This window comes from Zalophus californianus, chromosome 11 (genome assembly GCF_009762305.2).
Source record: "Zalophus californianus isolate mZalCal1 chromosome 11, mZalCal1.pri.v2, whole genome shotgun sequence".
NCBI classification, from domain to species: Eukaryota; Metazoa; Chordata; class Mammalia; order Carnivora; family Otariidae; genus Zalophus; species Zalophus californianus.
Genome location: NC_045605.1, coordinates 46,357,339 through 46,380,621, shown reverse-complemented (window position 1 = coordinate 46,380,621; position 23,283 = coordinate 46,357,339). Strand labels below are relative to the sequence as shown.

Here is a 23,283-nt window from a genome sequence, read left to right as displayed (position 1 = left end):
GCCCAACATGGGGCTCCATCCCAGGACCCTGGGATCATGACCTGAGCCAAAGGCAGACGCTTAACCAACTGAGCCACCCAGACGACCAGATAATCTATTTTCTAAAAATCAAATTCAAGAATGCCAAACAGGTGACTTATGAAGAGTGGAGGTTCAAGAGAGGGCCTCACTTCTGTCTTCCCGGGACAGAGAGATAACTATTTGACTAGGGTGTTAATAGCCTAAGTAGGTGCTGCCAGGATGTAAGAAATTGTCTTGAGGCAGAGAATGAGGAAAAAATGCAGGCGAGAAAAGGGGAACTTCAAAGGTTGTAGGGGTCTGATGTATTTTCCCCTCAAAGTAGGACAAAGCTGCAAAACGTAGAAAGTGTGGGAAAGACGGAATCGAAATCTGTGTTGGTTTTCTTGAGGTTAGGAGCAAAAAAGTAAAGCGAGAAGCAAAATAGGATCAAGGATCTTTCAGAGCTGGATGTTATCATATAAACACTTAGTGGAGGGAGTTGCAATTGGTGGTTGAAGGGCAGAGTGGGGCAGAACCCGTCCATGCGCACAAACCCCTTTCCCCGTCCTGCGAGCTTCTGGAAAACCACAGAGCCGTCTCTATGTCTCACTTGAAGCGGAAGAAACAGACACACAGATCCAAGTGTGTCTCAGTCACAGCGCAGAGCCGGATGTCACGTTTCCTCACAACTCACTACTTACGGGTTTGCCACTGGAGGCAGGCAAGGAGGGGGCGTGAGTTTTGTGCAATCAGCAGGGTGAGCTGTGGCAGTGAAAATCGCTCAGGTAGAAGGCGGGAGGGCGGGATCTCGGCGGCAAAAGGCGGCAGCGCGACCCTTTCGCCCGGACTCTTCCCCTTGCGGCCACCAGGCGGCGCGCCCGGCCCGCGGGTAGCGGTTGCGCAGGGGAGCGGCAGGGGGAAGCCCTCGCGCGCGCGTCGCCTTGGAAACGGAGGGTGCGGCGGCAGTCGCGGAGTAGATGGGCTTGGTCCGCGGGCCGGATGCGAGTGCTACTTGTGGGTCCGCAGCAGTGCATCCGCACCTGGAAGCCGTCCAGGAGGTAGGGAGACTGGCTGGACCCCTCGCTCGGCCCCCGACTCCTTCCAGTCTGACTCTTAAGACTTTACATCTCCGCCCGACCCCCACCAGCCCTGGGGCCGGCCCTGAGCCCAAATGGGCCTGGGGTCGCGCCCTCCTGGCGTCTTCCACCAAGTCCTGCTCCTGGACCGTTGGAAACCGCCAGGAGGGGTTCTCATAGGCCCACTCCTGTTCACGCAGGTGATCGAAAGGGAAGATCTTTTGATCTGATCAAAATATTAACCTCTCTTTCCTCCTTGCAGTTGAACCCCCGGATGCGTTGCTTATTTGCCCTTTCTAGATCTTCTGCTCCTGGAGGACAGGATCTGAATTTGACTCAGATTTGTAACTTTCATGGTGCCCTCACAGCCTCTCGCACACAGTAGATGCTCAATAAACGAATCCTTCCATTTGTATGGAGCTTTATGCTTGACAGTGCTCCCAAATCATTTGAGCTTCCTTGATAACCCTGACAGAAGGCAGGAAAGATGGAAGAGAACCCAGGGTCAGAGGGGTTTCGAGGTTTGTTCGAGATTATAAAACTCATTAGTGGAGGAGCTAGGACTAGACTCAAGTCTTGCTCTGCTTAGTGCTCTTCTCACTGCATTCCCAGTCTTATGAATGCCTTTTGAGTGAAGACTCACACATCCTGTATCCTTCTCGGGGAGAGCACATAGCCCTCCCGCGGGTACTTCCTGAGTGCCCTGAGTGTTGTTGATGGCCTCACCCTCACCCTCCCAATCCACAGATTGGCTTCAGCTCCTTGCCCTGGATGCTGCAACATCCTTCTGAACAGGACACTTAGTTTATTTCTTTTATTAATTTGTTAGATTTGTATAGTACCTTGCTTCTTCACTCCCCTTCTTACTCCATGATTAATTCTCTGCTGGGCAAGAGCGTTGAGGAGGTGGAAGATATCCCATTGAAGAAAAAAATATATATGCACATATATATTTCTGTGAAGGTAGAGAAGGAAAATAACAAGATTGGGTATTTATCACTGTGTGTGTGATAACGGCTCATGGATTTCCTTACCGCCACCCCAAGACCTGGCTCCAGTAGATTTTCTTCATATTCACCACTGTTCTTTGAAGCTAGAAACCTTTTTGTTCTCCTCCACCATCAGAGGATGAAAATACTACATGTAGTTCCATTATCTTCACAATATTTTTTCACGATTATGTTTCTGTTCTTTTGTGACATTTCTAAGCTTGAAAGACAGCAGGAGTTGGGGGGAAAATGTAGTTCTGGTTGCTAGAGAAGTTAGTATAATATAGTGCTTTTCAAACTATGTCATGAGCAATTCTGGATCAGAAGATAGATCAATTTTTAAGGTAAGAATCCAGTATAATTTGAGAAATGCAGTTCAGAAATGTGCCACTGACCAAAGGATTTGCATTGGTAAAGAAAATACATGGTAATGTAACATAAATCATCAATTAGGCAAGCGAAAGTTAAAAACGTCATTTCTCCAGATATTTTATTTATTTATTTATTATTTTTAAAAATATAAGGTACATTAATAATAGTTAACTTTATTTTTTTTTAATTTTAAGTAGGCTCCATACAACTTTTTTTTTTTAATTTTAAGTAGGTTCCATACCATGCGGCTTGAACTCACAACCCTGAGACTGAGCCAACCAAGGACTTTTATCCAAATATTTTTAAATACCTTAATTTGAATATATGGTGGTTTAACACATCTCCAAACTGGCTATGTTTTACATTTTAAAGCTGCTTTGGGCTGTATATACATAATTGATAAAAAAGGAGAACTGAATTTGTTTTAAGCCAACTCTTAGGTGATACTCTCACTTCTGAAAAGCTTTAAATGAATTCAGGGTTTTTTAAGATACACTGAAGAACATTTCTAAAACAATTAAAAATTGTATTAAAAGTATGTTTTACCATAAGTGAGAATTTGAACTTAAAAGTAATTTACTTTCAGGACCCCTGGGTGCCTCAGTCAGTTGAACATCCAACTCTTGATCTTGGCTTGGGTCTTGAGCCCCACATTGGGCTCCACGTTGGGCTCTGCACTGGGCATGGAGCATACTTTAAATAAGTAAGTAAATAAATAAATAAATAAATAAATAAATAAATAAATTTTACTTTCTAAATTAAGGGTATATATAATATTATGAGCAAATAAATAGGGCCATTGGTAAAGAAAGTGAGTACACATTATTTGCAAGTCAGTCATTCAAATTAGACATTTATTGAACATCTAGTTTGCATCCATGGGAGATGCTGTCCTATGTGCCAACATATATTTTTGAAAACCCAAAGATGGTTTGTTGAAGTGATTAGTTGTTATTCAGTATTAAAGGAGTTGTGTTTTGTTGAGGATGAATGCCATGAATGTTTTCAAATATATACTGTAATTAATACTATAGTGAGATATTAGACATTATTATTATTATTTATTAGAGTTACACATTTATAGCTAGTTAATGGCAGAGTCAGGACTAGATAGACTTCAAGATTTCCAATACCAATATAGAGATCTTTTAACTAAACCTCTGATCTCAACTTCTGATGGAATCTTATTCAGAACTTTTGCCATTACTAATGTTATTAAGTAAATATCTTCCATTTTAATCTACATTTTTATATAAAAACATTGGCTAACAAACATCAGAATTCATTCCAAATGTCCAGAAAGGTATCAGCTCAGAACTGCCATCCCTCCCAGACCCCACAAAATTTGAAAAGAGTCATTAGGAGGCTTCTGGATATTTGTGGCTCCACAAAGTCACGAAAAAAGTCATTAGGACTTTCTAGATATTGAGCCAGGATCCTGACAATGCACTCTTTGTTTTTTGGGTGATTTTGCAGAGTCAAGTAAAGCATTATGGGATAACAGTACATTTGAAGAAGATGGCTATTATATGTCCGTTTTATCCAAACAGACTTCTTACTTTTCACTGAGAAGCATTCAGGGAGTATATTTTGAAACATTTTCTGATGGAAAGTGCTTATGGGGTGGTCTCTGAAAAGGCTGAAGACCTGAGTCTTTCAAACCCAGCCTCCTTGCCTGTCCTCCCACCACAGCGTATGTTATCGAATGCCCAGACAGTGCTGGGAGAGGAAAAACATGCACAAAAGATCACACTGTGGGCAGAGATCTCCGGAGCCTTCATTACCTGCACAGTCTTGCTAGTCTTTTAAAGTTGCTCATTATTTTCTTAAAGTTCTGCTGGAGTATGCTTCTTTCTTCCCATCTGTCTCAGTAGAGATCTTGTCTCTTCCATATTTTATAATTAAGGGCCAGGTAAAGGCATGCACAGAGCTGGTGCCGAATAGATGTTTGCAGTTACTGATAGACAGATTAGGTGTCCCTCTGTCAGGAATTATTCTATGTGAAACCTGCCTGGAAGATAATTATGTTACTTTGTGAAGTTTTTTTCTGTGATTCTCACCCTTTGCTGAGTTAGAAATCCTCTAGATGGTCAGGAACTGTAAATCCTTGTAAATGTTTATGAAACTCCCCACTGCTTGTAGGACATTATCAAATGTAGAAGTACTTTCTGAAGTAAAGTCATAAGCTCATTGCAAAAATACATCTAATAAGAGGGCAAGCCAATGCTTAGTAATTTTCTGGAAAGTATGTGAAACAATAAATATTAATAGAGTTTATGCATCAATCATTTGTGCTTCATGGATCCACATTTTCACTCATATTTTATTAAAGTCCTTTGCCATGAGCTGCAGTTACATAACTAATTATACTTTAGGCAGAGAGTTGAGAACCTAAGAGCCAGGTAACTGAGGTAATTGAACAAGATGAGGTCATTTTTCCCCCAGCACCAGATGGATACTGTAGGTGGAAACTGTAACACTTGATCTCTTCCATATGACTCAGAAAGAAAACAAGAGATCAAGGTTAGAATTTGTTTTAACTTTTAAATGAAATATTTATAGTAAAAATCACTGTTAAATAGTAACTTATTGTTGTAAAATGAAACACTGGTCAGCATGTTATCTTTTTGTGCAATAGTGAAGTTAAAAAGTCTAACTCTAAAATAGAAAATAATATTAAAATTCAACTCTGCATCTAAAACGAAAGCACTTTTTTTCTCAGCTGATAAGTTTCTGTGAACCATGATGGTATAATGACACATTTTAGTGTCTCATTTATGGAATTGTTCACAATACTTTCATATCTGAGAAGATACCACTTAATATATTATTCTGTCCTAATGTGCTAAGTCTTTCTGTTGTGTCACCTGTGTGCTTTTCAGCGGGAAGGTCTTATAGTATGTTTGCATTCAGGTATACTCGAATCTGTTAGAATAGAGAGATGAACACCCTTGGCTGGAAAAGTCTCAGACACAAAGACTGAACCTGGCTGGGCGTCTAGGAAAACGTGTTTCATTTCAGAGAGATTTTCCACTGTGGATCTCAGTGATCTATGCGGATTGCCGATTCAGTGACCCAAATCAATGATGAAGGTTGACAATAGCAGACCGCATGGATTAGTTTTTCCACATATCATCATACTTGGCAGCAAGCAAACATCCTCTGCTTTATAGTTACCTGGAGTTTGAAGAAGCATGATCTGGAGCTTTAACCAAAAGGCCATAATACTTAACTAAACTCTTTCTGTACCTCAGCCACTATGCTAGGTGCTTAAAATATTAGCTTATTTAATCCTTACAACGGCTTTTAGAGTAAGATTTTTGCTCTCACTTTACAGATAATGAAACTGAAGCTCAAAAAGATTAAGTAACCTACTCAAGGTCACATTGACAATAGGTGGTGGATCTGGGATTAAAACATGACTCCCTGATTCATCCATCCATTTTTTCATTTGACAAGAATTTATTGTGCATCTATTTATGCTAGGTGGGGAAATAGATTAATGCACAAGAATTATATCATTCCCACTCTCATGGAGTTTCCATGAGTTTCCAGCTATCTAAATAAATAATTAAAAAGGCTAAATTCTTTCTACCATACTCAACTAGTAATACATTGATTAAAGTTTAGGCACTCATTTTTTTGAGATTAATGGAAATTAGATAAAAATCTGTTACAGAAGACTATATAATCTGAAAAGAAGTACTTTAGTACCTATACAAAATCCATGAGGTATTCCTGTTTATTATAAAAATCTGTGAATAGTGGACCTAATTTTTTACTTTTAAAATATATTATTTTTGATAATTTTTTATTATTGATTAAAAAGCAATTAATAGCTGATGAGCAGTTACTGTTAATAACTATTATTACTATTATTTTGCATTTGTAAACCTCTTAGCCATTTAAAAAACATTTGAATATGTGCTTTTATTTGCTCTTTATAACAACCCTGGCCAAACCTAATTCTTTTGGATTCTAGTAAGAAGGTGCCCATAGAAAGTTGTGCTTTTGTTTTATCTTAATTTAAAAAAATTAACAGACATTTCCTGAGCTGCTACAATATGCAGTGCACTTTGCCAAACACTGTGGAGAAACAAAATGACTGAAAAAGTTCAGTCCTTGTTCTTAAAAAAGCTCGATAGGGACAACAGATGTAGATGGATAACATAAGGGGATGAGTTTCTTAGAAAGTTTTGGGTGGGGAGATGCTGTACCTGGCCAAACATGGAACTTACCAGACTCAAGAATCCATTGATTCGTGATGTCCCAGCATTGCAGTGGATGATAGGTCTGGGGACACAGAAACCTGAATGGAAAAAACCGTTTTAAATTAAGTCCCAGCAGATCCGAAGGGGTACGTGCATGCCAATGTTTATAGCAGCAATGTCCACAATAGCCAAACTGTGGAAAGAACCAAGATGTCCATCGACAGATGAATGGATAAAGAAGAGGTGGTATATATACACAATGGAATATTATGCAGCCATCAAAAGGAATGAGATCTTGCCATTTGCAACGACGTGGATGGAACTGGAGAGTGTTATGCTGAGTGAAATAAGTCAATCAGAGAAAGACATGTATCATATGACCTCACTGATATGAGGAATTCTTAATCTCAGGAAACAAACTGAGGGTTGCTGGAGTGGTGGGGGTGGGAGGGATGGGGTGGCTGGGTGATAGTGGGTAGGGTATGTGCTATGGTGAGCGCTGTGAATTGTACAAGACTGTTGAATCACAGATCTGTACTTCTGAAACAAATAATGCAACATATGTTAAGAAAAAAAAAGAATCAGAAGATAGCAGGAGGGGAAGAATGAAGGGGAGTAAGTCGGAGGGGGAGACGAACCATGAGAGACGATGGACTCTGAAAAACAAACTGAGGGTTCTAGAGGGGAGGGGGGGGATGGGTTAGCCTGGTGATGGATATTAAAGAGGGCACGTTCTGCGTGGAGCACTGGGTGTTATGCACAAACAATGAATCATGGAACACTAGATCAAAAACTAATGATGTAATGTATGGTGATTAACATAACAATAAAAAATTTAAAAAAAAATTAAGTCCCAGCAGTTCCTCATCTTGAGTAAGCATAAGCAGAGGGGCAAAGACAGAATTTATTTACTTTCCCTGTTTCTTTTCTAAACAGGTAGGCTTCTTACTAACTAAGCAACACAATGGATAACACAGCGAAAGCAAATAAAAAGGATATTCAAGATGGGCCACACAAAGAAGTCAAATTGCCTACCAGTGAAGCACTTCTAGACTACCAGTAAGCTTAGATTATGGAATCCACATGTTCCCATATGTAAATGGAAATCACTGTTAAGATTCATGTAACTCCAAATGGAAAGTGATGTACTCAAAAGCTCTCAAGAGAGCTAGACTGGAGTTAGATTGGAAGCATAAATGCACTCTTGTGCTATGTGCATCTTTTTTAAAGATTTTGAAACTTTAACTATAACATATTCCAAGTAGTAGCAATGAAACAGCGTTCGTTAATGTGATTTTGACTCCCTCTCTCCCTCTACTGGATCACTGGTCACTTTCCCACATGCTGTATACACAGTTTGTATGTAACAGCTGGCTGACTTATCTCTTAAAGTACAACATAGAATAGTTCATGTACATTTATGGAAGAGCAAAAGATTTTTCATTTCTAGACGTTCCAATGAGTATTATCTCCAGTGGCTACAGACCAAATCCAAATGATGCAATTATTTTTAATAAAATATTTCCTAGTGTCTCACTCCCAGGAGCTGGAGACAAAACTAGAGGTAAGATATTCTATGTTTGTGTTTTATCCAATTCTAAACAGTAAATCTCTGGAGAGATTTTGAACCTCAGTTTTTGGTACAGGGTAGGTGTTTTAATGTGTAATTCTTAGGGAGTGAATGAATTCATTTCAGTCTTTTCCACATAAGAATGTACTTCATAACCTTCAACAAAGTAGGTTTAGAAGGAACATATCTCAATGTCATAAAAGCCATCTATGAAAACTGCACAGCTAACATCATACTCAGTGGTGAAAAACTGGGAGCTTTTCCCAGTTTTTCACCAGGTCAGAAACAAGACAAGGATGTCCACTCTCACCACTTTTATTCAACATAGTCCTAGCCACAGCAATCAGACAAGAAAAAGAAATAAAAGGCAACCATAATGGTAAGGAAGAAGTAAAATTTTCACTATTTGCAGATGACATGACACTATATATAGAAAACCCTAAAGACTCCACCAAAAACCTACTAGAAATGATAAATGAAATCAAGAAAGCCGCAGGATACAAAATCAATATACAGAAATCTGTTGCATTTCTATACACTAATAATGAAGTAGCAGAAAGAGAAATTGAGAAAACAATCCCATTTACAATTGCACCAAAAAGAATAAAATAGCTGGGTGTAATTTTTTCTTTTTTTTTTTTTTTTAGATTTTATTTATTTGATAGAGAGACAGCAAGAGAGGGATCACAAGCAGGGGGAGTGGCAGAGGGAGAAGTGGGCTTCCCCCTGAGCAGAGAGCCCAATGCAGGGCTCGATTCCAGGACCCTGGGATCATGACCTGAGCCGAAGGCAGATGCTTAATGACTAAGCCAACCAGGCGCCCCTAGCTGGGCATAAACTTAACCAAGGAGGTAAAAGACCCGTACTTGGAAAACTATTAAACATTGATGAAAGAAACTGTAGGTGACACAAACAAATGCTCATGGATTAGAAGAACAAATATTGTTAAAATGTCCATACAACCTAAAGCAATCTACACATTTAATGCAATCCCTATCCAAATACCAATAGCATTTTCAACAGAACTAGAACAAATAATACTAAACTTTGTATGGAACCACAAAAGACCCCAAATAGCTAAAGCAATCTTAATAAAGAACCACACTGGAGGTATCACAATCCCAGATTTCAAGATAGTAATCAAAACAATATGGTATTGGCACACAAATAGACACATAGATCAATAGAACAGAATAGAAAGCCCAGAAATAAACCCATGCTTATATGTTCAACTAATCTTTGACAAAGGAGACAAGAATGCCAATGGAAAAAAAGCAGTCTCTTCAATAGATGGTGTTGAGAAAACTGCACAGCCACATGCAAAAGAATGACACTGGGCATTCTCACACTATACACAAAAATAAACTAAAAATGGATTAAGGACTTAAATGTGAGACCTCAAACCATAAAAGTCCTAGAAGAGAACACAAACAGTAATTTTTCTAACATCAGTGATAGCAACATTTTTCTGGATATGTCTCCTGAAGCAAAGGAAACAGAAGCAAAAATAAACTATTGGGACTACATCAAAATAAAAAGCTCTGCACAACAAAAGAAACAATGAACAAAACTAAAAGGTAACCTACTAAATGGGAGAAGATATTCACAAATGACATATAGAATAAGATATATAAAGAACTGATACAACTCAGCTCATACACACACACACACACACACACACACACACACACACACACATCCAGTTGAAAATTGGCAGAAGACATGAGCACACATTTCTCCAAAGAAGACATCCAGGTGGCCAACAGACACATGAAAAGATTCTCGACATCACTCATCATCAGGGAAATGCAAATCAAAACCTCACACCTGTCAGAATGGCTAAAATCAAAAACACAAGAAACAACAAGAGTTGGTGAGTATGTGAAGAAAAAGGAACCTCGTCAACTGTTGGTAGGAATGCAAACTGATCTAGCCATGTAGAAAACAGTGTGGAGGTTCCCCAAAAAAGTTAAAAATAGAACTACCTTAGAGATTCAGTAATTGTACTACCCAAAAAATATAGAAACACTAATTCAAAGGGATACATGCACCCCTATGTTTATTGCAGCATTCTTTATAATAGCGAAACTATGGAAGCAGCCAGGTGTCCATCAATAGATGAATGGATAAAGAGGAATGGATAATATATATAGATATGCATATATATTTCATTATATATAATATATAATTGTATATTTATAAAATTATATATTATAACTATATCTCATTATTATATATAAATATAAATATAAATAATATAATATATAAATATAAATAATTTAGTGAAATATTAGCCGTAAAAAAGAATGAAATATTAGCATTTGCAACAACATGGATGGAACTACAGAGTACAATGCTAAGTGAAATGTCAGTCAGAGAAAGACAAATACCATATGATTTCACTCATATGTGAGATTTAAGAAACAAAACAAATGAACAAAGAGACAAGTCAAAAACAGACTCTTAACTACAGAGAACAAACTGATGCTCACCAGAGGGGAGGTGGGTGGGGGATGGGTGAAATAGGTTATTGGGATTAAGAGTACACTTACCATGACGAGCACTGAGTAATGTATAGAATTGTTGAATCACCATATTGTACACCTGAAACTAATATAACACTGTACGCTAACTATACTGGGATTAACATTTTTAAAAATTAATTTTTTAACAAAAACATGTACTTCATGCATTTACTGAACAAGTGCTTGAATGTTTACCAAGTCCAAGGCAAGTGCTGGAGGACAACAGCAAACAGACCACCCAGTTCCAGCCCTCATGAGACATTAGATAAATACTTGAAGATTTTTTTTAAAATTGCATAGCTACAGTTAAGACACTATGAAACAAAAGTAAACAACTCCTGTGTAAGGGTTTAACTGAAGGAGTTGATACGGTCAGAGAGGTCAGGAAAAGCTTGTTTGAGGGAGGGATGTTGGAGCTGATCCCTGGCAGAGGATCAGGTGTTATGGAGACATAGAGTGGAGGAGAGAAAGGCTTATGGAAAGGACGCTGGGGTGAGGGAGAGCTTTACAGAGTCCAGGAACAGAGAGAAGGCAGAATGCGGGAGAGAGGGTAAGAGCAGACTGGTGGCATGAGCAAGGGTGAAATAAGCCAAGCCCCGTGAAGCATTTGGGATTCAGGACTGGGAAACTATCTATTGGAGGGGGAAAATGCTGCAGGTGCGGAGCCCGTGATGCTGGTGACTAGCCTGTGACACTGGTCCTTAAGAGATTTGTTCTTAACGACATTCAGAGAAAATCCATCTCCTTCTCCTTAAGAAACTCCAAATCTATCTGTCTATTCTTTTCAGTGAGTGAAAGGGTCAGAACACTAAAAGAGAAACACCCATGGGAAGGGACTTTTAACAAAGTTCCCCTTTATTTTCTACTTGAGACATTAAGTTATAACCAGAAACCACCTGCCCTTATTTGTCAGCGTAACCAAAAACTTCCCTTGTCTCATCTTTGGAGAGGGGGGAAGAAAGTCAGGCTCTGTGAATACAATCTGGTCTCTAATTTGCTCCTATGGTTTATGTTGGTGACATCCAGATACAATTGTTTCTTTCTCTTCTAGGTCAGTCAGAGGCCAGTATTTCTGTTCTTTCACAGAGGTTTACAAAGAGACAAACATTCTCATGATCTAGTGCAAGATATAAATTGAACATCTCATGCTTTTGTTCTCTCCTCTGTTAAGACTAAATAAATAATCTTGTGGACTGGAACAGTCAAGGCCTTGCTTTACACTGTCACTCTGCTAGGGACACTTGACTCATTGCCTGTGTTCCCAGGTGACAGAACTTTTGTCACATGACCAATAGCCAAAACATCCCCTTCACTTTCTGAGAAAGGATTGTCCAAGGATCCCCTGGCAGCATCTTATAATTCTCTTATACAATCTCATCTAACAAAGAGCTGGGAGAACATAGTCGGTAGTCAATGATTTCTGAACAACTAAACATTTTTTTAATCTAACCCCAAAAGATAAAGTCATGATCCTCTATGGTTGTTTGGGAAGAGCTGAGACTGCCAATGCTAAATCTATAAAGTAATCATCATCTCTAGGTAATGGTGGTTTTAATTTTTTCCTTTATACTTGTTTTTCCCCCAGTTTTCTACAATGAGTATGAATATAGAAATAGGTGTGGATATGATTATAGGTTAAAAAAATAGATGAAAGTATAAATTCTTTTTAAAAATCCAGATTTAGGGGCCCCTGGGTGGCACAGTCATTAAGCAATCTGTCTCTTGGTTTCAGCTCAGGTCGTGATCTTGGGGTCATGAGATCGAGCCCATGTCAGACTCTGTGCTGACACTTTCTCTCCCTCTCCCTCTACTCCCACCCCATGCTCTCACTCTCTCTCTCCCTCTCTAAAAAAAAAAAAAAAAAAAAAAAAAAAAATCCAGATTTATTTGTTTTCCTTCTCTGAATTTTCAGTGAAATTGCCTGGAGGGAGAAAGTTGACACATGAGTAACATCTTAGTAATACAGAGAGGGAAGGGGAAAGGTGACCTGTTGTATTACTAACCATTTCCTATCACTGTGCTTTAGAATAGTGTGTATCCTTTTTGAACCACATTAATATATATTATCTCATTGGCTTATCATCCCAGTTGCTTCAATATTTAGTGTGACATGTGCGTACAATGGCATCTGAGGGAGATCTGAAAAGGAAAAAGTATATAGAAAACAGTGAAGCGTGAATTCCCAAGTGGCTGATAGTGTTGAGTTCTGAAGTTCAGTTTCATCTTCATGAGACCCATGGAGGTTGAAGTAAATTCCAAGGAAATTAGTTAGCTCAGCTAACTTAGACCTACAACTACCATGTGGGCCACAACTGGAGCAAGGAAGCCACCGAAACCTTTAGGGTGCCTCAGAATTGCCCCTGAGGCCTGCTGGTGCCACTCAGATCTTTCTGAACTGCTCCCAAGGAACACAAGACAAAGCCCCAGGTCATTTGCTCCTAACTGCTCTGAGCGGAGGGGTGGTAGACTTAAGTGTCAGCTTGCCAGATACAGCCAATAAAATTATACGATGCCAAATTAAATTTGATTTTCAAATAAGTGAGAAATAATTTTTTTAGTATAAGTGTGTGCCATGCAGTATCTGGGGTTGGGGCTGGATGGAGTCTCCAGACCCATTTTTGCATGCTCAGTCATCACCAAGGAAGCCTCTTAGCTGAAGCCAGGAGTAAGTCTATTAACCAGACCACACAAAAACTCAGTCTCAACCAAGGGACACCATATACTTGAGATTCATTTGCCTGCTTTGCCCATGCAGAGAATGAATTCGGTTACCATATTTATAATTGCAGAAATTGCATAATTTTCATACATTTGCATAGGCCTTTCTCAGATAATTCTCATTTACAATATTTTAATTTTTCTCCTTAAAAATGGGAGATAGAGAAGGCACTCCTTCAGAATTTTTGCACACCTAAGCTTTATTTTTTTTAAAGATTTTATTTATCTATTTGACAGAGAGAGAGGGAGAGAGAAAGCACAAGCGGGGGGAGCAGCAGAGGGAGAGGGAGAAGCAGACTCTCCACTGAGCAGGGAGCCCAACGCAGGGCTTGATCCCAGGATCCTGGGATCATGACCCAAGCCAAAGGCAGATGCTTAACTGACTGACTCACCCAGGTGCCCCCACATCTAAACTTTAGGTGAGAAGTAAAAAGATGGTTTATACCTACTACTGTGTGGAAACCACCCTGTGTATAGTAGTCCCTTCCATTTACTACCCTTGTCATAGCCTGCTATTTCTCCCATAACAATGAGTAAGTAGTATGTTTGGGTGTTTACTTCTTCATTGTCTAGTAAAATGTAAGCTCCTTGGGGGCAAGGATCATGGAGGTCTTGTTCAACACCAACTCCATAATGCCATAAACAACACTGGACACAGATCAGCGGCTCATTAAATCTTGTATGTGCTGTTTGTGTTGTCTGTGTGACTGCATGAAAGGGAACAATGATCAATGTAAACTGCAGAATTTTGGAACTGAAACAGTATCGAGGTCTTCCCCTTCAATTGTCTTACCTACAGAGGAGTAAGCCACAGCCTAACTAGGTTGACAGTCCTTAGGCAGTTAGCGGAGAAACAGGACTGAAGTCCAAGTTTCATAGTATCCAAACATAGCACTTTTGCCACTAAAGGAATTGCTTGTTTTGTTTTTATGTTGCATTTTCTCATCATTAGGAAAGAAGGAGCTTTATTTTTCTCTCTACTGAATACACGATAGTCACACATATAAATGGTATTTTGGAGGAAGGGCCGAGGATATAAGATTCAAATTCAACTGAAATTTACTAAGCACTTACTTTATGCTAGAAACATTCACATACAATTTCTTATTTTAATCCTTATAGGATTAGAGCTAGGTATTGTTATAACCACTGATAGCTTGGAAACTGATGCTCAGAGAAGTGACTTGCCTGAGATCCTACAGGTAAGAAGTGACAGGGACAAGATGGCACACAAGAGTTTCTCATCTATAATGACCTCTCTGTTCACTACACCACAGAGGTGCTGTATTTTTATTTTGTTTTGTTTTAATTGAGGCAAGGTATTTATGCAAAGCTGTTTCCATTGTGTTACTTTGGTCTCAGATATAAAGTTACAAGATTTGCTGGGTAATAGAGAGAGAAGAGATATACTTAGTACTTCAAATAGCTATCAAACGGCCTATACCAAAGTCTTTCTGCACTGTTCTATCTCTCCTTTGTACCTGACAGATGCTCAACAAGTACTTGTTGGGTATTAAAGAAATGTGTTTGTGCCAGGAAAGCTTTTATTATTTATAGAAGAGATGGCATACTAACGAACTTGAACCAAAGGTATGCCTCATTTATCTTACTATTTCAAGAAGATGTGCCTGCCCTTATAAAGTCTTTGTTTTGTTATTTTTGTCTGAATTTTTTAGAATTCTAGAAAGCATGTTTTCTGTGTGCACTTCCCTAAGTTCCCTTTAAGCTGAATTATTTATAGATAATTAGAAAGTATAAAAATTATGACTGTCAAATGCAAATGGGGATTGGTTTAGGAAAAAAACTTGAAGTTATCTCCCGAATATATATTTTAGTGAGTCAAATATACTCAGAAACACACACACAAAAATCACTTAAGGTATCTTATCCCTAAATGGGTTTTTATAATATATTTAATACTTTATTTCAATCTAAATAGTTTAATTTTTTAATTTGTTTCTCATTAATTTTACTTGATAAGTAATTGTAACACATCTTTGTTTATTATCAGCTGTCAAATAAAGGAAAATGCAGTAGAACGATTTATGGCTCAAATAAGGAGACTTAGAGAAAAGAACCAAAGGTATCATGAAAGAGTAAGTATAACATTGAAAGCCTATATCTAGGAGCACCTGGCTGGCTCGGTGGGTTAAGCATCTGCCTTCGGTTCAGTTCATGATCCCAGAGTCCTGGGATCGATTCTCACATCGGCCTCCTTGCTCAGCAGGGAGCCTGCTTCTCCTTCTGCCTGCCATTCTCCCCCTGCCTGCCGTTCCCCCTCCTTGTGCACTCTCTCTCTCTGACAAATAAATAAAATCTTAAAAAATTAAAAAAAATAAAGCTTATATCTAGCTATTAAACATTTATACAAATGCCTTTAAAAATTGTGAATTATGATGACATGTATTCTAGGAAATTCTTTAGTGCTTGGAATTGATTAATTTACAATCTTAGTTTTGGGTACATTTAAGGCAAGAGGGCACTGCTGTTCCTATTATATTAATTACCATGTCAAAGGAAGTCAGCTTGATCTGTGTTATTTAGATCATGATGACCCTGAATCATGTGTTCAAAATTTTAAGGCTCTGAAATCACATTTATCTTTTAACTTCTTATTTAGCCAAAGGATAAACTCCACTTTGAGTTTCTCTGTTTTTAATTTCTGTATCTTTTTGTTTTTAGATTTTCAGAGGGTGCTTATATAAATATTATTTGAAAAGTATAATCTCAATTGTTAAATTGACTCATTTAGGGCGCCTGGGTGGCTCAGATGGTTGAGCGTCTGCCTTCGGCTCAGGTCATGATCCCAGGGTCCTGGGATCGAGTCCAGCATCAGGCTCCTTGCTCAGCGGGGAGTCTGCTTCTCCCTCTCCCTCTGCCTCTCCCCCTGCTTGTTCTCTGTCTCTCTCACAAATGAATAAATAAAATCTTTAAAAAAAAGTGACTCACTTAATGTTTAAGATGATATATTGTTTTTATAAAATCAGATTAAAATGAATATCAAAGCCATGCTGTATATGACCATCATGACTAAAGACTGGCAGAAATACAGTTTGGAAGCAGTAAGTGATAATTAACACAACTTATCCCTTAAGGTATCTCATAAATGAGGAAATACTGAGACTATTCCCTATTAAAGCATTTATATGGACTCAAACTTCCACAGTTAACTGTTTTATTTGGCTTTTGTCTAAAATGACTATATCTACAAGTTTTAATGGAGTCTGGGGTCAGAGACCTGAGTTTACATCCTGACTGTACAACTTAGTGCTGGTATCATTTTGGCCCAAACTGGTAGGAGGCTCAGTTTCCCTCCTGTAACATGCGGATTCCCGTCTTCCAAATAGGGCTAATTTGGCCATTCATTCAGCAACATTTATTGGGCCAGACATGTCATGGTGGTGATATAACTGTGACCCTGACATTGTCATGATTCTCCAGGATCAGTCACTAAAGTCTGTTTATCAGACTCAAACAGAAACTCAGGTCTGTGGATGAGAATGGAAAGGGGAACTTTGGTCTAGGTGCTGGGATGCAGTTCCACATGATGAGATCCACAGCATGGGAGAGGAGTGAGCTGCCATCAGGGACAAATCCACATCCCCCAGGGGTCACCACTGGGACTCTTGGGTCAGCCTTGGACTTCCATTTGGTTGTAGAAAGGACAACAGACCAGGACTAGGAATCGCTTTCCCATAGCCCCTCATTTGAAGCCAGAAACAAAATTCTTATTTTCATGAGGATTCACCTAAGAATGGGATAGGCCTATGTTTTCTTTTGGGGTCATCAGTGGACCCAGCAGTGAGGAGCATGGAGAGACAGACTCTAGCTCCCACTGCATGTATCTGTTTCTTTCCATTTATGCTGCTACTGCCCCAGTTTAACCCACCACCATCTCTTACCCATCCGTCTTCAATTCAGTACATTTTCCAAGGTGCAACCCTTCGAATACTGTAAACCTTTCAGTGCTTAAAACCCTACAGTGGCTTCCTACTGTACAGAAAATTAAATCCATGCTCTTTACGAAAGTCTTTGAGGCCCTACAAAATCTGACCTCTGCTCACCTCTCCAACCTTATCTCCAGTGGGTCCACCCTTTGTTTACCACTTGCTTCTTTTAAATCTTGGAAAACCCAGTCTCGCTCATTATTGTACATTTATGTAGGCTGTTTCATCTTCCAAGAATGCTCTTCTCTTGGCTAGCTCCTTTTCATTCCCTCAAACTAAGCTGAATGCTACATACAAATGTTATTATTAATTTGAAAGCACCATCATTAAATTGAAAGCTCTTTAGGCAGCAGCAGTCAAATCTTACTTACCTTTATTTCTCTGGAAGGGCCCAGCATGTGTGGGTGTTCAATAAATATTTGTTGAGTTGATTCACACTAACACCAGTGGAAGGAAAAATTTTTGAGGTCATGGATATTTAATTGCTAAGTTAAACATGACTCATTAGCAAGACATAATTTTCTCTTCAGTTAGGTCAAAATCAGAAATACCCCTCTTCCTTCCTACACATCATCTCCTCCTTTGTATGAGTTTTGTTTGGACTGTTCTGTTTGCATTCACTGCTCCACTTACCTCATTAGACATTTCATAGTTCACTGTGTCCACTTCCTTACCTCTGGTTCATTCTTTCACTCCTGCTGTTCCACCACAACTACTAGGGCAGAAGTCATTAATGACCAAGTCGTTGGGTCCAATGGCCTCTTTGTAGTCCTCACTTTACCCCTCCAGCTTTCAGCAGTCATCCCTGTCATCCTAAAACTCTCTTTGGCTGCCAGGACATCACTCTCCCTTAATATTCCCCCCTATTCACCAACCATTCCTTGTTTTTCACTCATTGCTCTTTTCCTAGACCCACCCCTAAATTAGTATTTTCCAGGGTTCTGATCTCAACTCTTCTCTTTAACTCTAAAGATCTTACTTAACACCACAACTTCAAATGCCATCTGATAATTCTCATACATACATATGTGTGTGTGTGTGTGTGTGTGTATGATAAATTTTCATTATACTTATACCCACACAAGAAAATTAAAATGAGTACATGTAAGAACTGAGGAAATCCAAATAAAGTCTCTAATTTACTTAATAACATTGTACCAATGTCCATTTCTCTAGTTTGATAATGTGCTGTGGTTATATAAGATGTCATTGTTGGGGAAAGCAGGAAAATAGTAAGGGAGAAATCTGTGTACTATCTTGGCAACTTCTGTTCTTGCTCCTGTGAATCTTAAAGACTTAAAAAGGTAAAGTTCATGAGATGGCCTTATAACAAAACAAAGTCAGTCCTTTCTTTGTAGTTTATTTATTGAATCTCCTTTCTTCTATTTTATAGTGTGACAATTATTCTTACTTTGAATAAGAGTTGTCTACTTTATAGGATAACTGTCTCTTCTTTAACACATTGGTGAATATATCTAACTAAACTGTATTTCAATATATCACTCAAAATAATTTTTCAGATATAGTGAATTTTGTAACATGTCAAACACATCTCCCATCCATTTGAAACTCATTATGAGATTTGGGAAGTTTAATATGGATGTTATTAAATTTACATATAATGCCAATTGTGATTTAGTCATATTTATGCAACATTCAATTACATTTTTAGGACATACAATACTATTTTAATTTACAAATGAAAATATCATATGTTTGAAAAGAATAGTCAATGTGTTAAAAATCTGATCAAAGAGGACTACATTCACTTTGACAAGTATTGTGCTAAGTATGGAAAGTAAGAGAAAAATTTGTTGATTGATTACACATTATTTCTTTATGAATTATATGTAGTTGTTTTTCTTTTTTTTTTAATTTTATTATGTTATGTTAGTCACCATACAATACATCATTAGTTTTTGATGTGGTGATCCACGATCCATTGTTTTCGTATAACACCCAGTGGTCCATGCAGTACATGCCCTTCTTAATACCTATCACCGGGCTAACCAATCCCCCCTCCCCCCTCCCCTCTAGAACCCTGTTTGTTTCTCAGAGTCCACAGTCTCTCATGGTTCATCTCTCCCTCCAATTCCCCCCCCTCATTTTTCCCTTCCTTCTCCTAGTGTCCTCCATGATATTCCTTATGTTCCACAAATAAGTGAAACCATATGATAATTGACTTTCTCTGCTTGACTTATTTCACTTGGCATAATCTCCTCCAGTCCCATCCATGTTGATGTAAAAGTTGGGTATTCATCCTTTCTGATGGCTGAGTTATATTCCATTGTATATATGGACCACATCTTCTTTATCCATTCATCTGTTGAAGTGCATCTCGGCTCTTTCCACAGTTTGGCTATTGCGGACATTGCTGCTATGAACATTGGGGTGCATATGGCCCTTCTTTTCACTACATCTGTGTCTTTGGGGTAAATACCCAGTAGTGCAATTCCTGGGTCATACGATAGCTCTATTTTTAAATTTTTGAGGAACCTCCACACTGTTTTCCAAAATGGCTGTTCCAACTTGCATTCCCACCAACAGTGTAAGAGGGTTCCCCTTTCTCCACAACCTCTCCAACATTTATTGTTTCTTTCCCTGTCCGTTTTTGCCATTCTAACTGGTGTAAGGTGGTATCTCAATGTGGTTTCAATTTGAATTTCCCTGATGGCTAATGATGATGAACATTTTTTCATGTGTCTGTTAGCCATTTGTATGTCTTCTTCAGAGAAGTGTCTTTTCATATCTTCTGCCCACTTTTTGACTTGATTATTTGTTTTTTGGGTGTTGAGTTTGAGAAGTTCTTTATAGATCTTGGATACCAGCCCTTTATCTGTAGTGCCATTTGCAAATATCTTCTCCCATTCTTTGGGTTGCCTCTTTGTTTTGTTGACTGTTCCCTTTGCTGTGCAGAAGCTGTTTATCTTGATGAAGTCCCAAAAGTTCATTTTTGCTTTTGTTTCACTAGCTTTTGGAGATGTATCTTGAAAGAAGTTGCTGTGGCTGAGGTCAAAGAGGTTACTGCCTATGTTCTCCTCTAGGATTTTGCTGGATTCCTGTCTCACATTGAGGTCTTTCATCCACTTTGAGTTTATCTTTGTGAATGGTGTTAGAGAATGGTCAAGCTTCATTCTTCTGCATGTGGCTGTCCAATTTTCCCAGTACCATTTATTGAAGAGACTGTCTTTTTTCCATTGCATGTTTTTTCCTGCTTTGTCAAAGATTATTTGACCATAGGGTTGAGGGTCCATATCTGGGTTCTCTATTCTGTTCCATTGGTCTATATGACTGTCTTTGTGCCAGTACCATGCTGTCTTGGTGATCACAGCTTTGTAATATAGCGTGAAATTGGGTAACGTGATGCCCCCAGCTTTGTTTTTCTTTTTCAACATTTCCTTGGCGATTTGGGGTCTTTTCTGATTCCATACAAATTTTAGGATTGTTTGTTCCAGCACTTTGAAAAATGTCATTGGAATTTTGATCGAGATGGCATTGACGGTATAGATTGCTCTGGGTAACACAGACATTTTAACAATGTTTATTCTTCCGATCCATAAGCATGAAATATTTTTCCATCTTTTTGTGTCTTCTTCAATTTCTTTCATGAGTGTTCTGTAGTTCCTAGAGTATAGATCCTTTACCTCTTTGGTTAGGTTTATTCCGAGGTATCTTAATGGTTTTTGGTGCTATTGTAAATGGAATCGTTTCTCTAATTTCTCTTTCTACAGTTGCATTGTTAGTGTATAAGAAAGCAACTGATTTCTGTGCACTGATTTTGTATCCTGCCACATTACCGAATTGCTGTATGAGTTCTAGTAATTTGGGGGTGGAGTCTTTTGGGTTTTCCACATAAAGTATCATGTCGTCTGTGAAAAGAGAGAGTTTGACTTCTTTGCCAATTTGAATACCTTTTATTTCTTTTTGTTGTCTGATTGCTCTTGCTAGGACTTCTAGTACTATGTTGAACAATAGTGGCGAGAGTGGGCATCCTTGACATGTTCCTGATCTTAAGGGAAAGGCTCTCAGCTTTTCCCCATTGAGGATGATATTTGCTGTGGGTTTTTCATAGATGGATTTTATGAACTTGAGGAATGTTCCTTCTATCCCTATATTCTGAAGAGTTTTAATCAGGAAAGGATGTTGTAATTTGTCAAATGCTTTTTCTGCATCAATTGAGAGGACCATATGTTTCTTCTCCCTCCTCTTATTAATGTGTTCTATCACATTGATTGATTTGCAAATGTTGAACCACGCTTGCATCCCAGGGATAAATCCCACTTGGTCGTGGTGGATGATCCTTTTAATGTATTGTTGGATCCTATTAGCTAGGATTTTGTTGAGGATTTTGGAATCCATATTCATCAGGGATATCAGTCTGAAATTCTCCTTTTTGATGGGATCTTTGCCTGGTTTGGAGATTAAGGTAATGCTGGCCTCATAGAATGAGTTTGGAAGTTTTCCTTCTGTTTCTATTTTTTGAAACAGCTTCAGTAGAATAGGTATTATTTCTTCTTTGAATGTTTGGTAGAATTCCCCAGGGAATCCATCAGGCCCTGGACTCTTGCTTTTTGGGAGGTTTTTGATCACTGCTTCAATCTCGTTACTGGTTATTGGCCTATTCAGGTTGTCAATTTCTTCCTGTTTCAGTCTTGGCAGCTTATAGGTTTCCAGGAAGGCCTCCATTTCATTCAGATTGCTCAGTTTATTGGCATATAGTTGTTGATAATAATTTCTAATAATTTTTTCTATCTCCTTGGTGTTAGTCGTGAGCTCTCCCCTTTCATTCATAATTTTATTAATTTGGGTCCTTTCTCTTTTCTTTTGGATAAGTCTGGCCAGTCGTTTATCGATCTTATTAATTCTTTCAAAGAACCAACTTTTAGTTTCGTTGATCTGATCTACTGTGTTTCTGGTTTCTAATTCATTGATCTCTGCTTTAATTTTAATTATTTCTCTTCTAATGCATGGCTTAGGCATCATTTGTTGCTTTTTCTCTAGTTCTTTAAGTTGTAGAGTGAGATGGTGAATTTGGGATTTTTCTATTTTTTTGAGGGAGGCTTGGATGGCTATGTATTTCCCCCTTAGGACCGCCTTTGCAGTATCCCATAGGTTTTGGACTGATGTGTTTTCGTTCTCATTGATTTCCATGAATTGTTTAAGTTCTTCTTTGATTTCCTGGTTGACCCAAACATTCTTGAGCAGAGTGGTCTTTAGCTTCCAAGTATTTGAATTTCTGCCAAATTTTTTCTTGTGATTGAGTTCCAGTTTTAAAGCATTGTGGTCTGAGAATATTCAGGGAATAATCTCAATCTTTTGGTATCGGTTGAGACCTGATTTGTGACCCAGTATGTGGTCTATTCTAGAGAAAGTTCCATGTGCGCTCGAGAAGAATGAGTATTCTGTTGTTTTAGGGTGGAATGTTCTGTAAATATCTATGAGGTCCATCTGGTCCAATGTATCATTCAAAGCTCTTGTTTCCTTGTTGATTTCCTGCTTAGATGATCTGTCCATTACTGAGAGTGGAGTATTGAGGTCTCCTACAATTAACGTATTGTTATCAATATGACTCTTTATTTTGGTTAACAGTTGGCTTATGTAGATGGCTGCTCCCATGTTGGGGGCATAGATATTTACAATTGTTAGATCTTCTTGTTGGATAGACCCTTTAAGAATGATATAGTGTCCTTCTGTGTCTCTAATTACAGACTTTAGTTTAAAATCTAATTTGTCTCATATAAGAATTGCTACCCCAGCTTTCTTTTGAGGTCCGCTGGCATGGAAGATGGATCTCCCTCCCTTCACTTTCAGTCTGGATGTATCTTTAAGTTCAAAATGAGTCTCTTGTAGGCAGCATATGGATGGGTCCTGTCTT

At 38.5% G+C, this 23,283-nt stretch overlaps 1 protein-coding gene across 2 annotated transcripts in view; it reads left to right on the top strand.

The window, feature by feature from the left end:
• The first annotated feature begins 846 nt into the window (after positions 1-846).
• The window catches only part of CCDC83 (coiled-coil domain containing 83), a 59,606-nt gene continuing 37,169 nt past the window's right edge, over positions 847-23,283 (top strand). The window contains exons 1-3 of one of the 2 annotated variants that reach the window (XM_027581420.1): positions 847-1,058; positions 7,585-7,707; positions 15,473-15,557. In XM_027581420.1, coding sequence (XP_027437221.1) covers positions 7,613-7,707; positions 15,473-15,557 — 180 coding nt within the window. In that variant the 5' untranslated portion in view covers positions 847-1,058; positions 7,585-7,612. Of the gene's footprint in view, positions 1,059-3,076; positions 3,141-7,584; positions 7,708-15,472; positions 15,558-23,283 lie in introns of those variants that run through there. The other variant, XM_027581419.1, reaches the window with a different exon arrangement.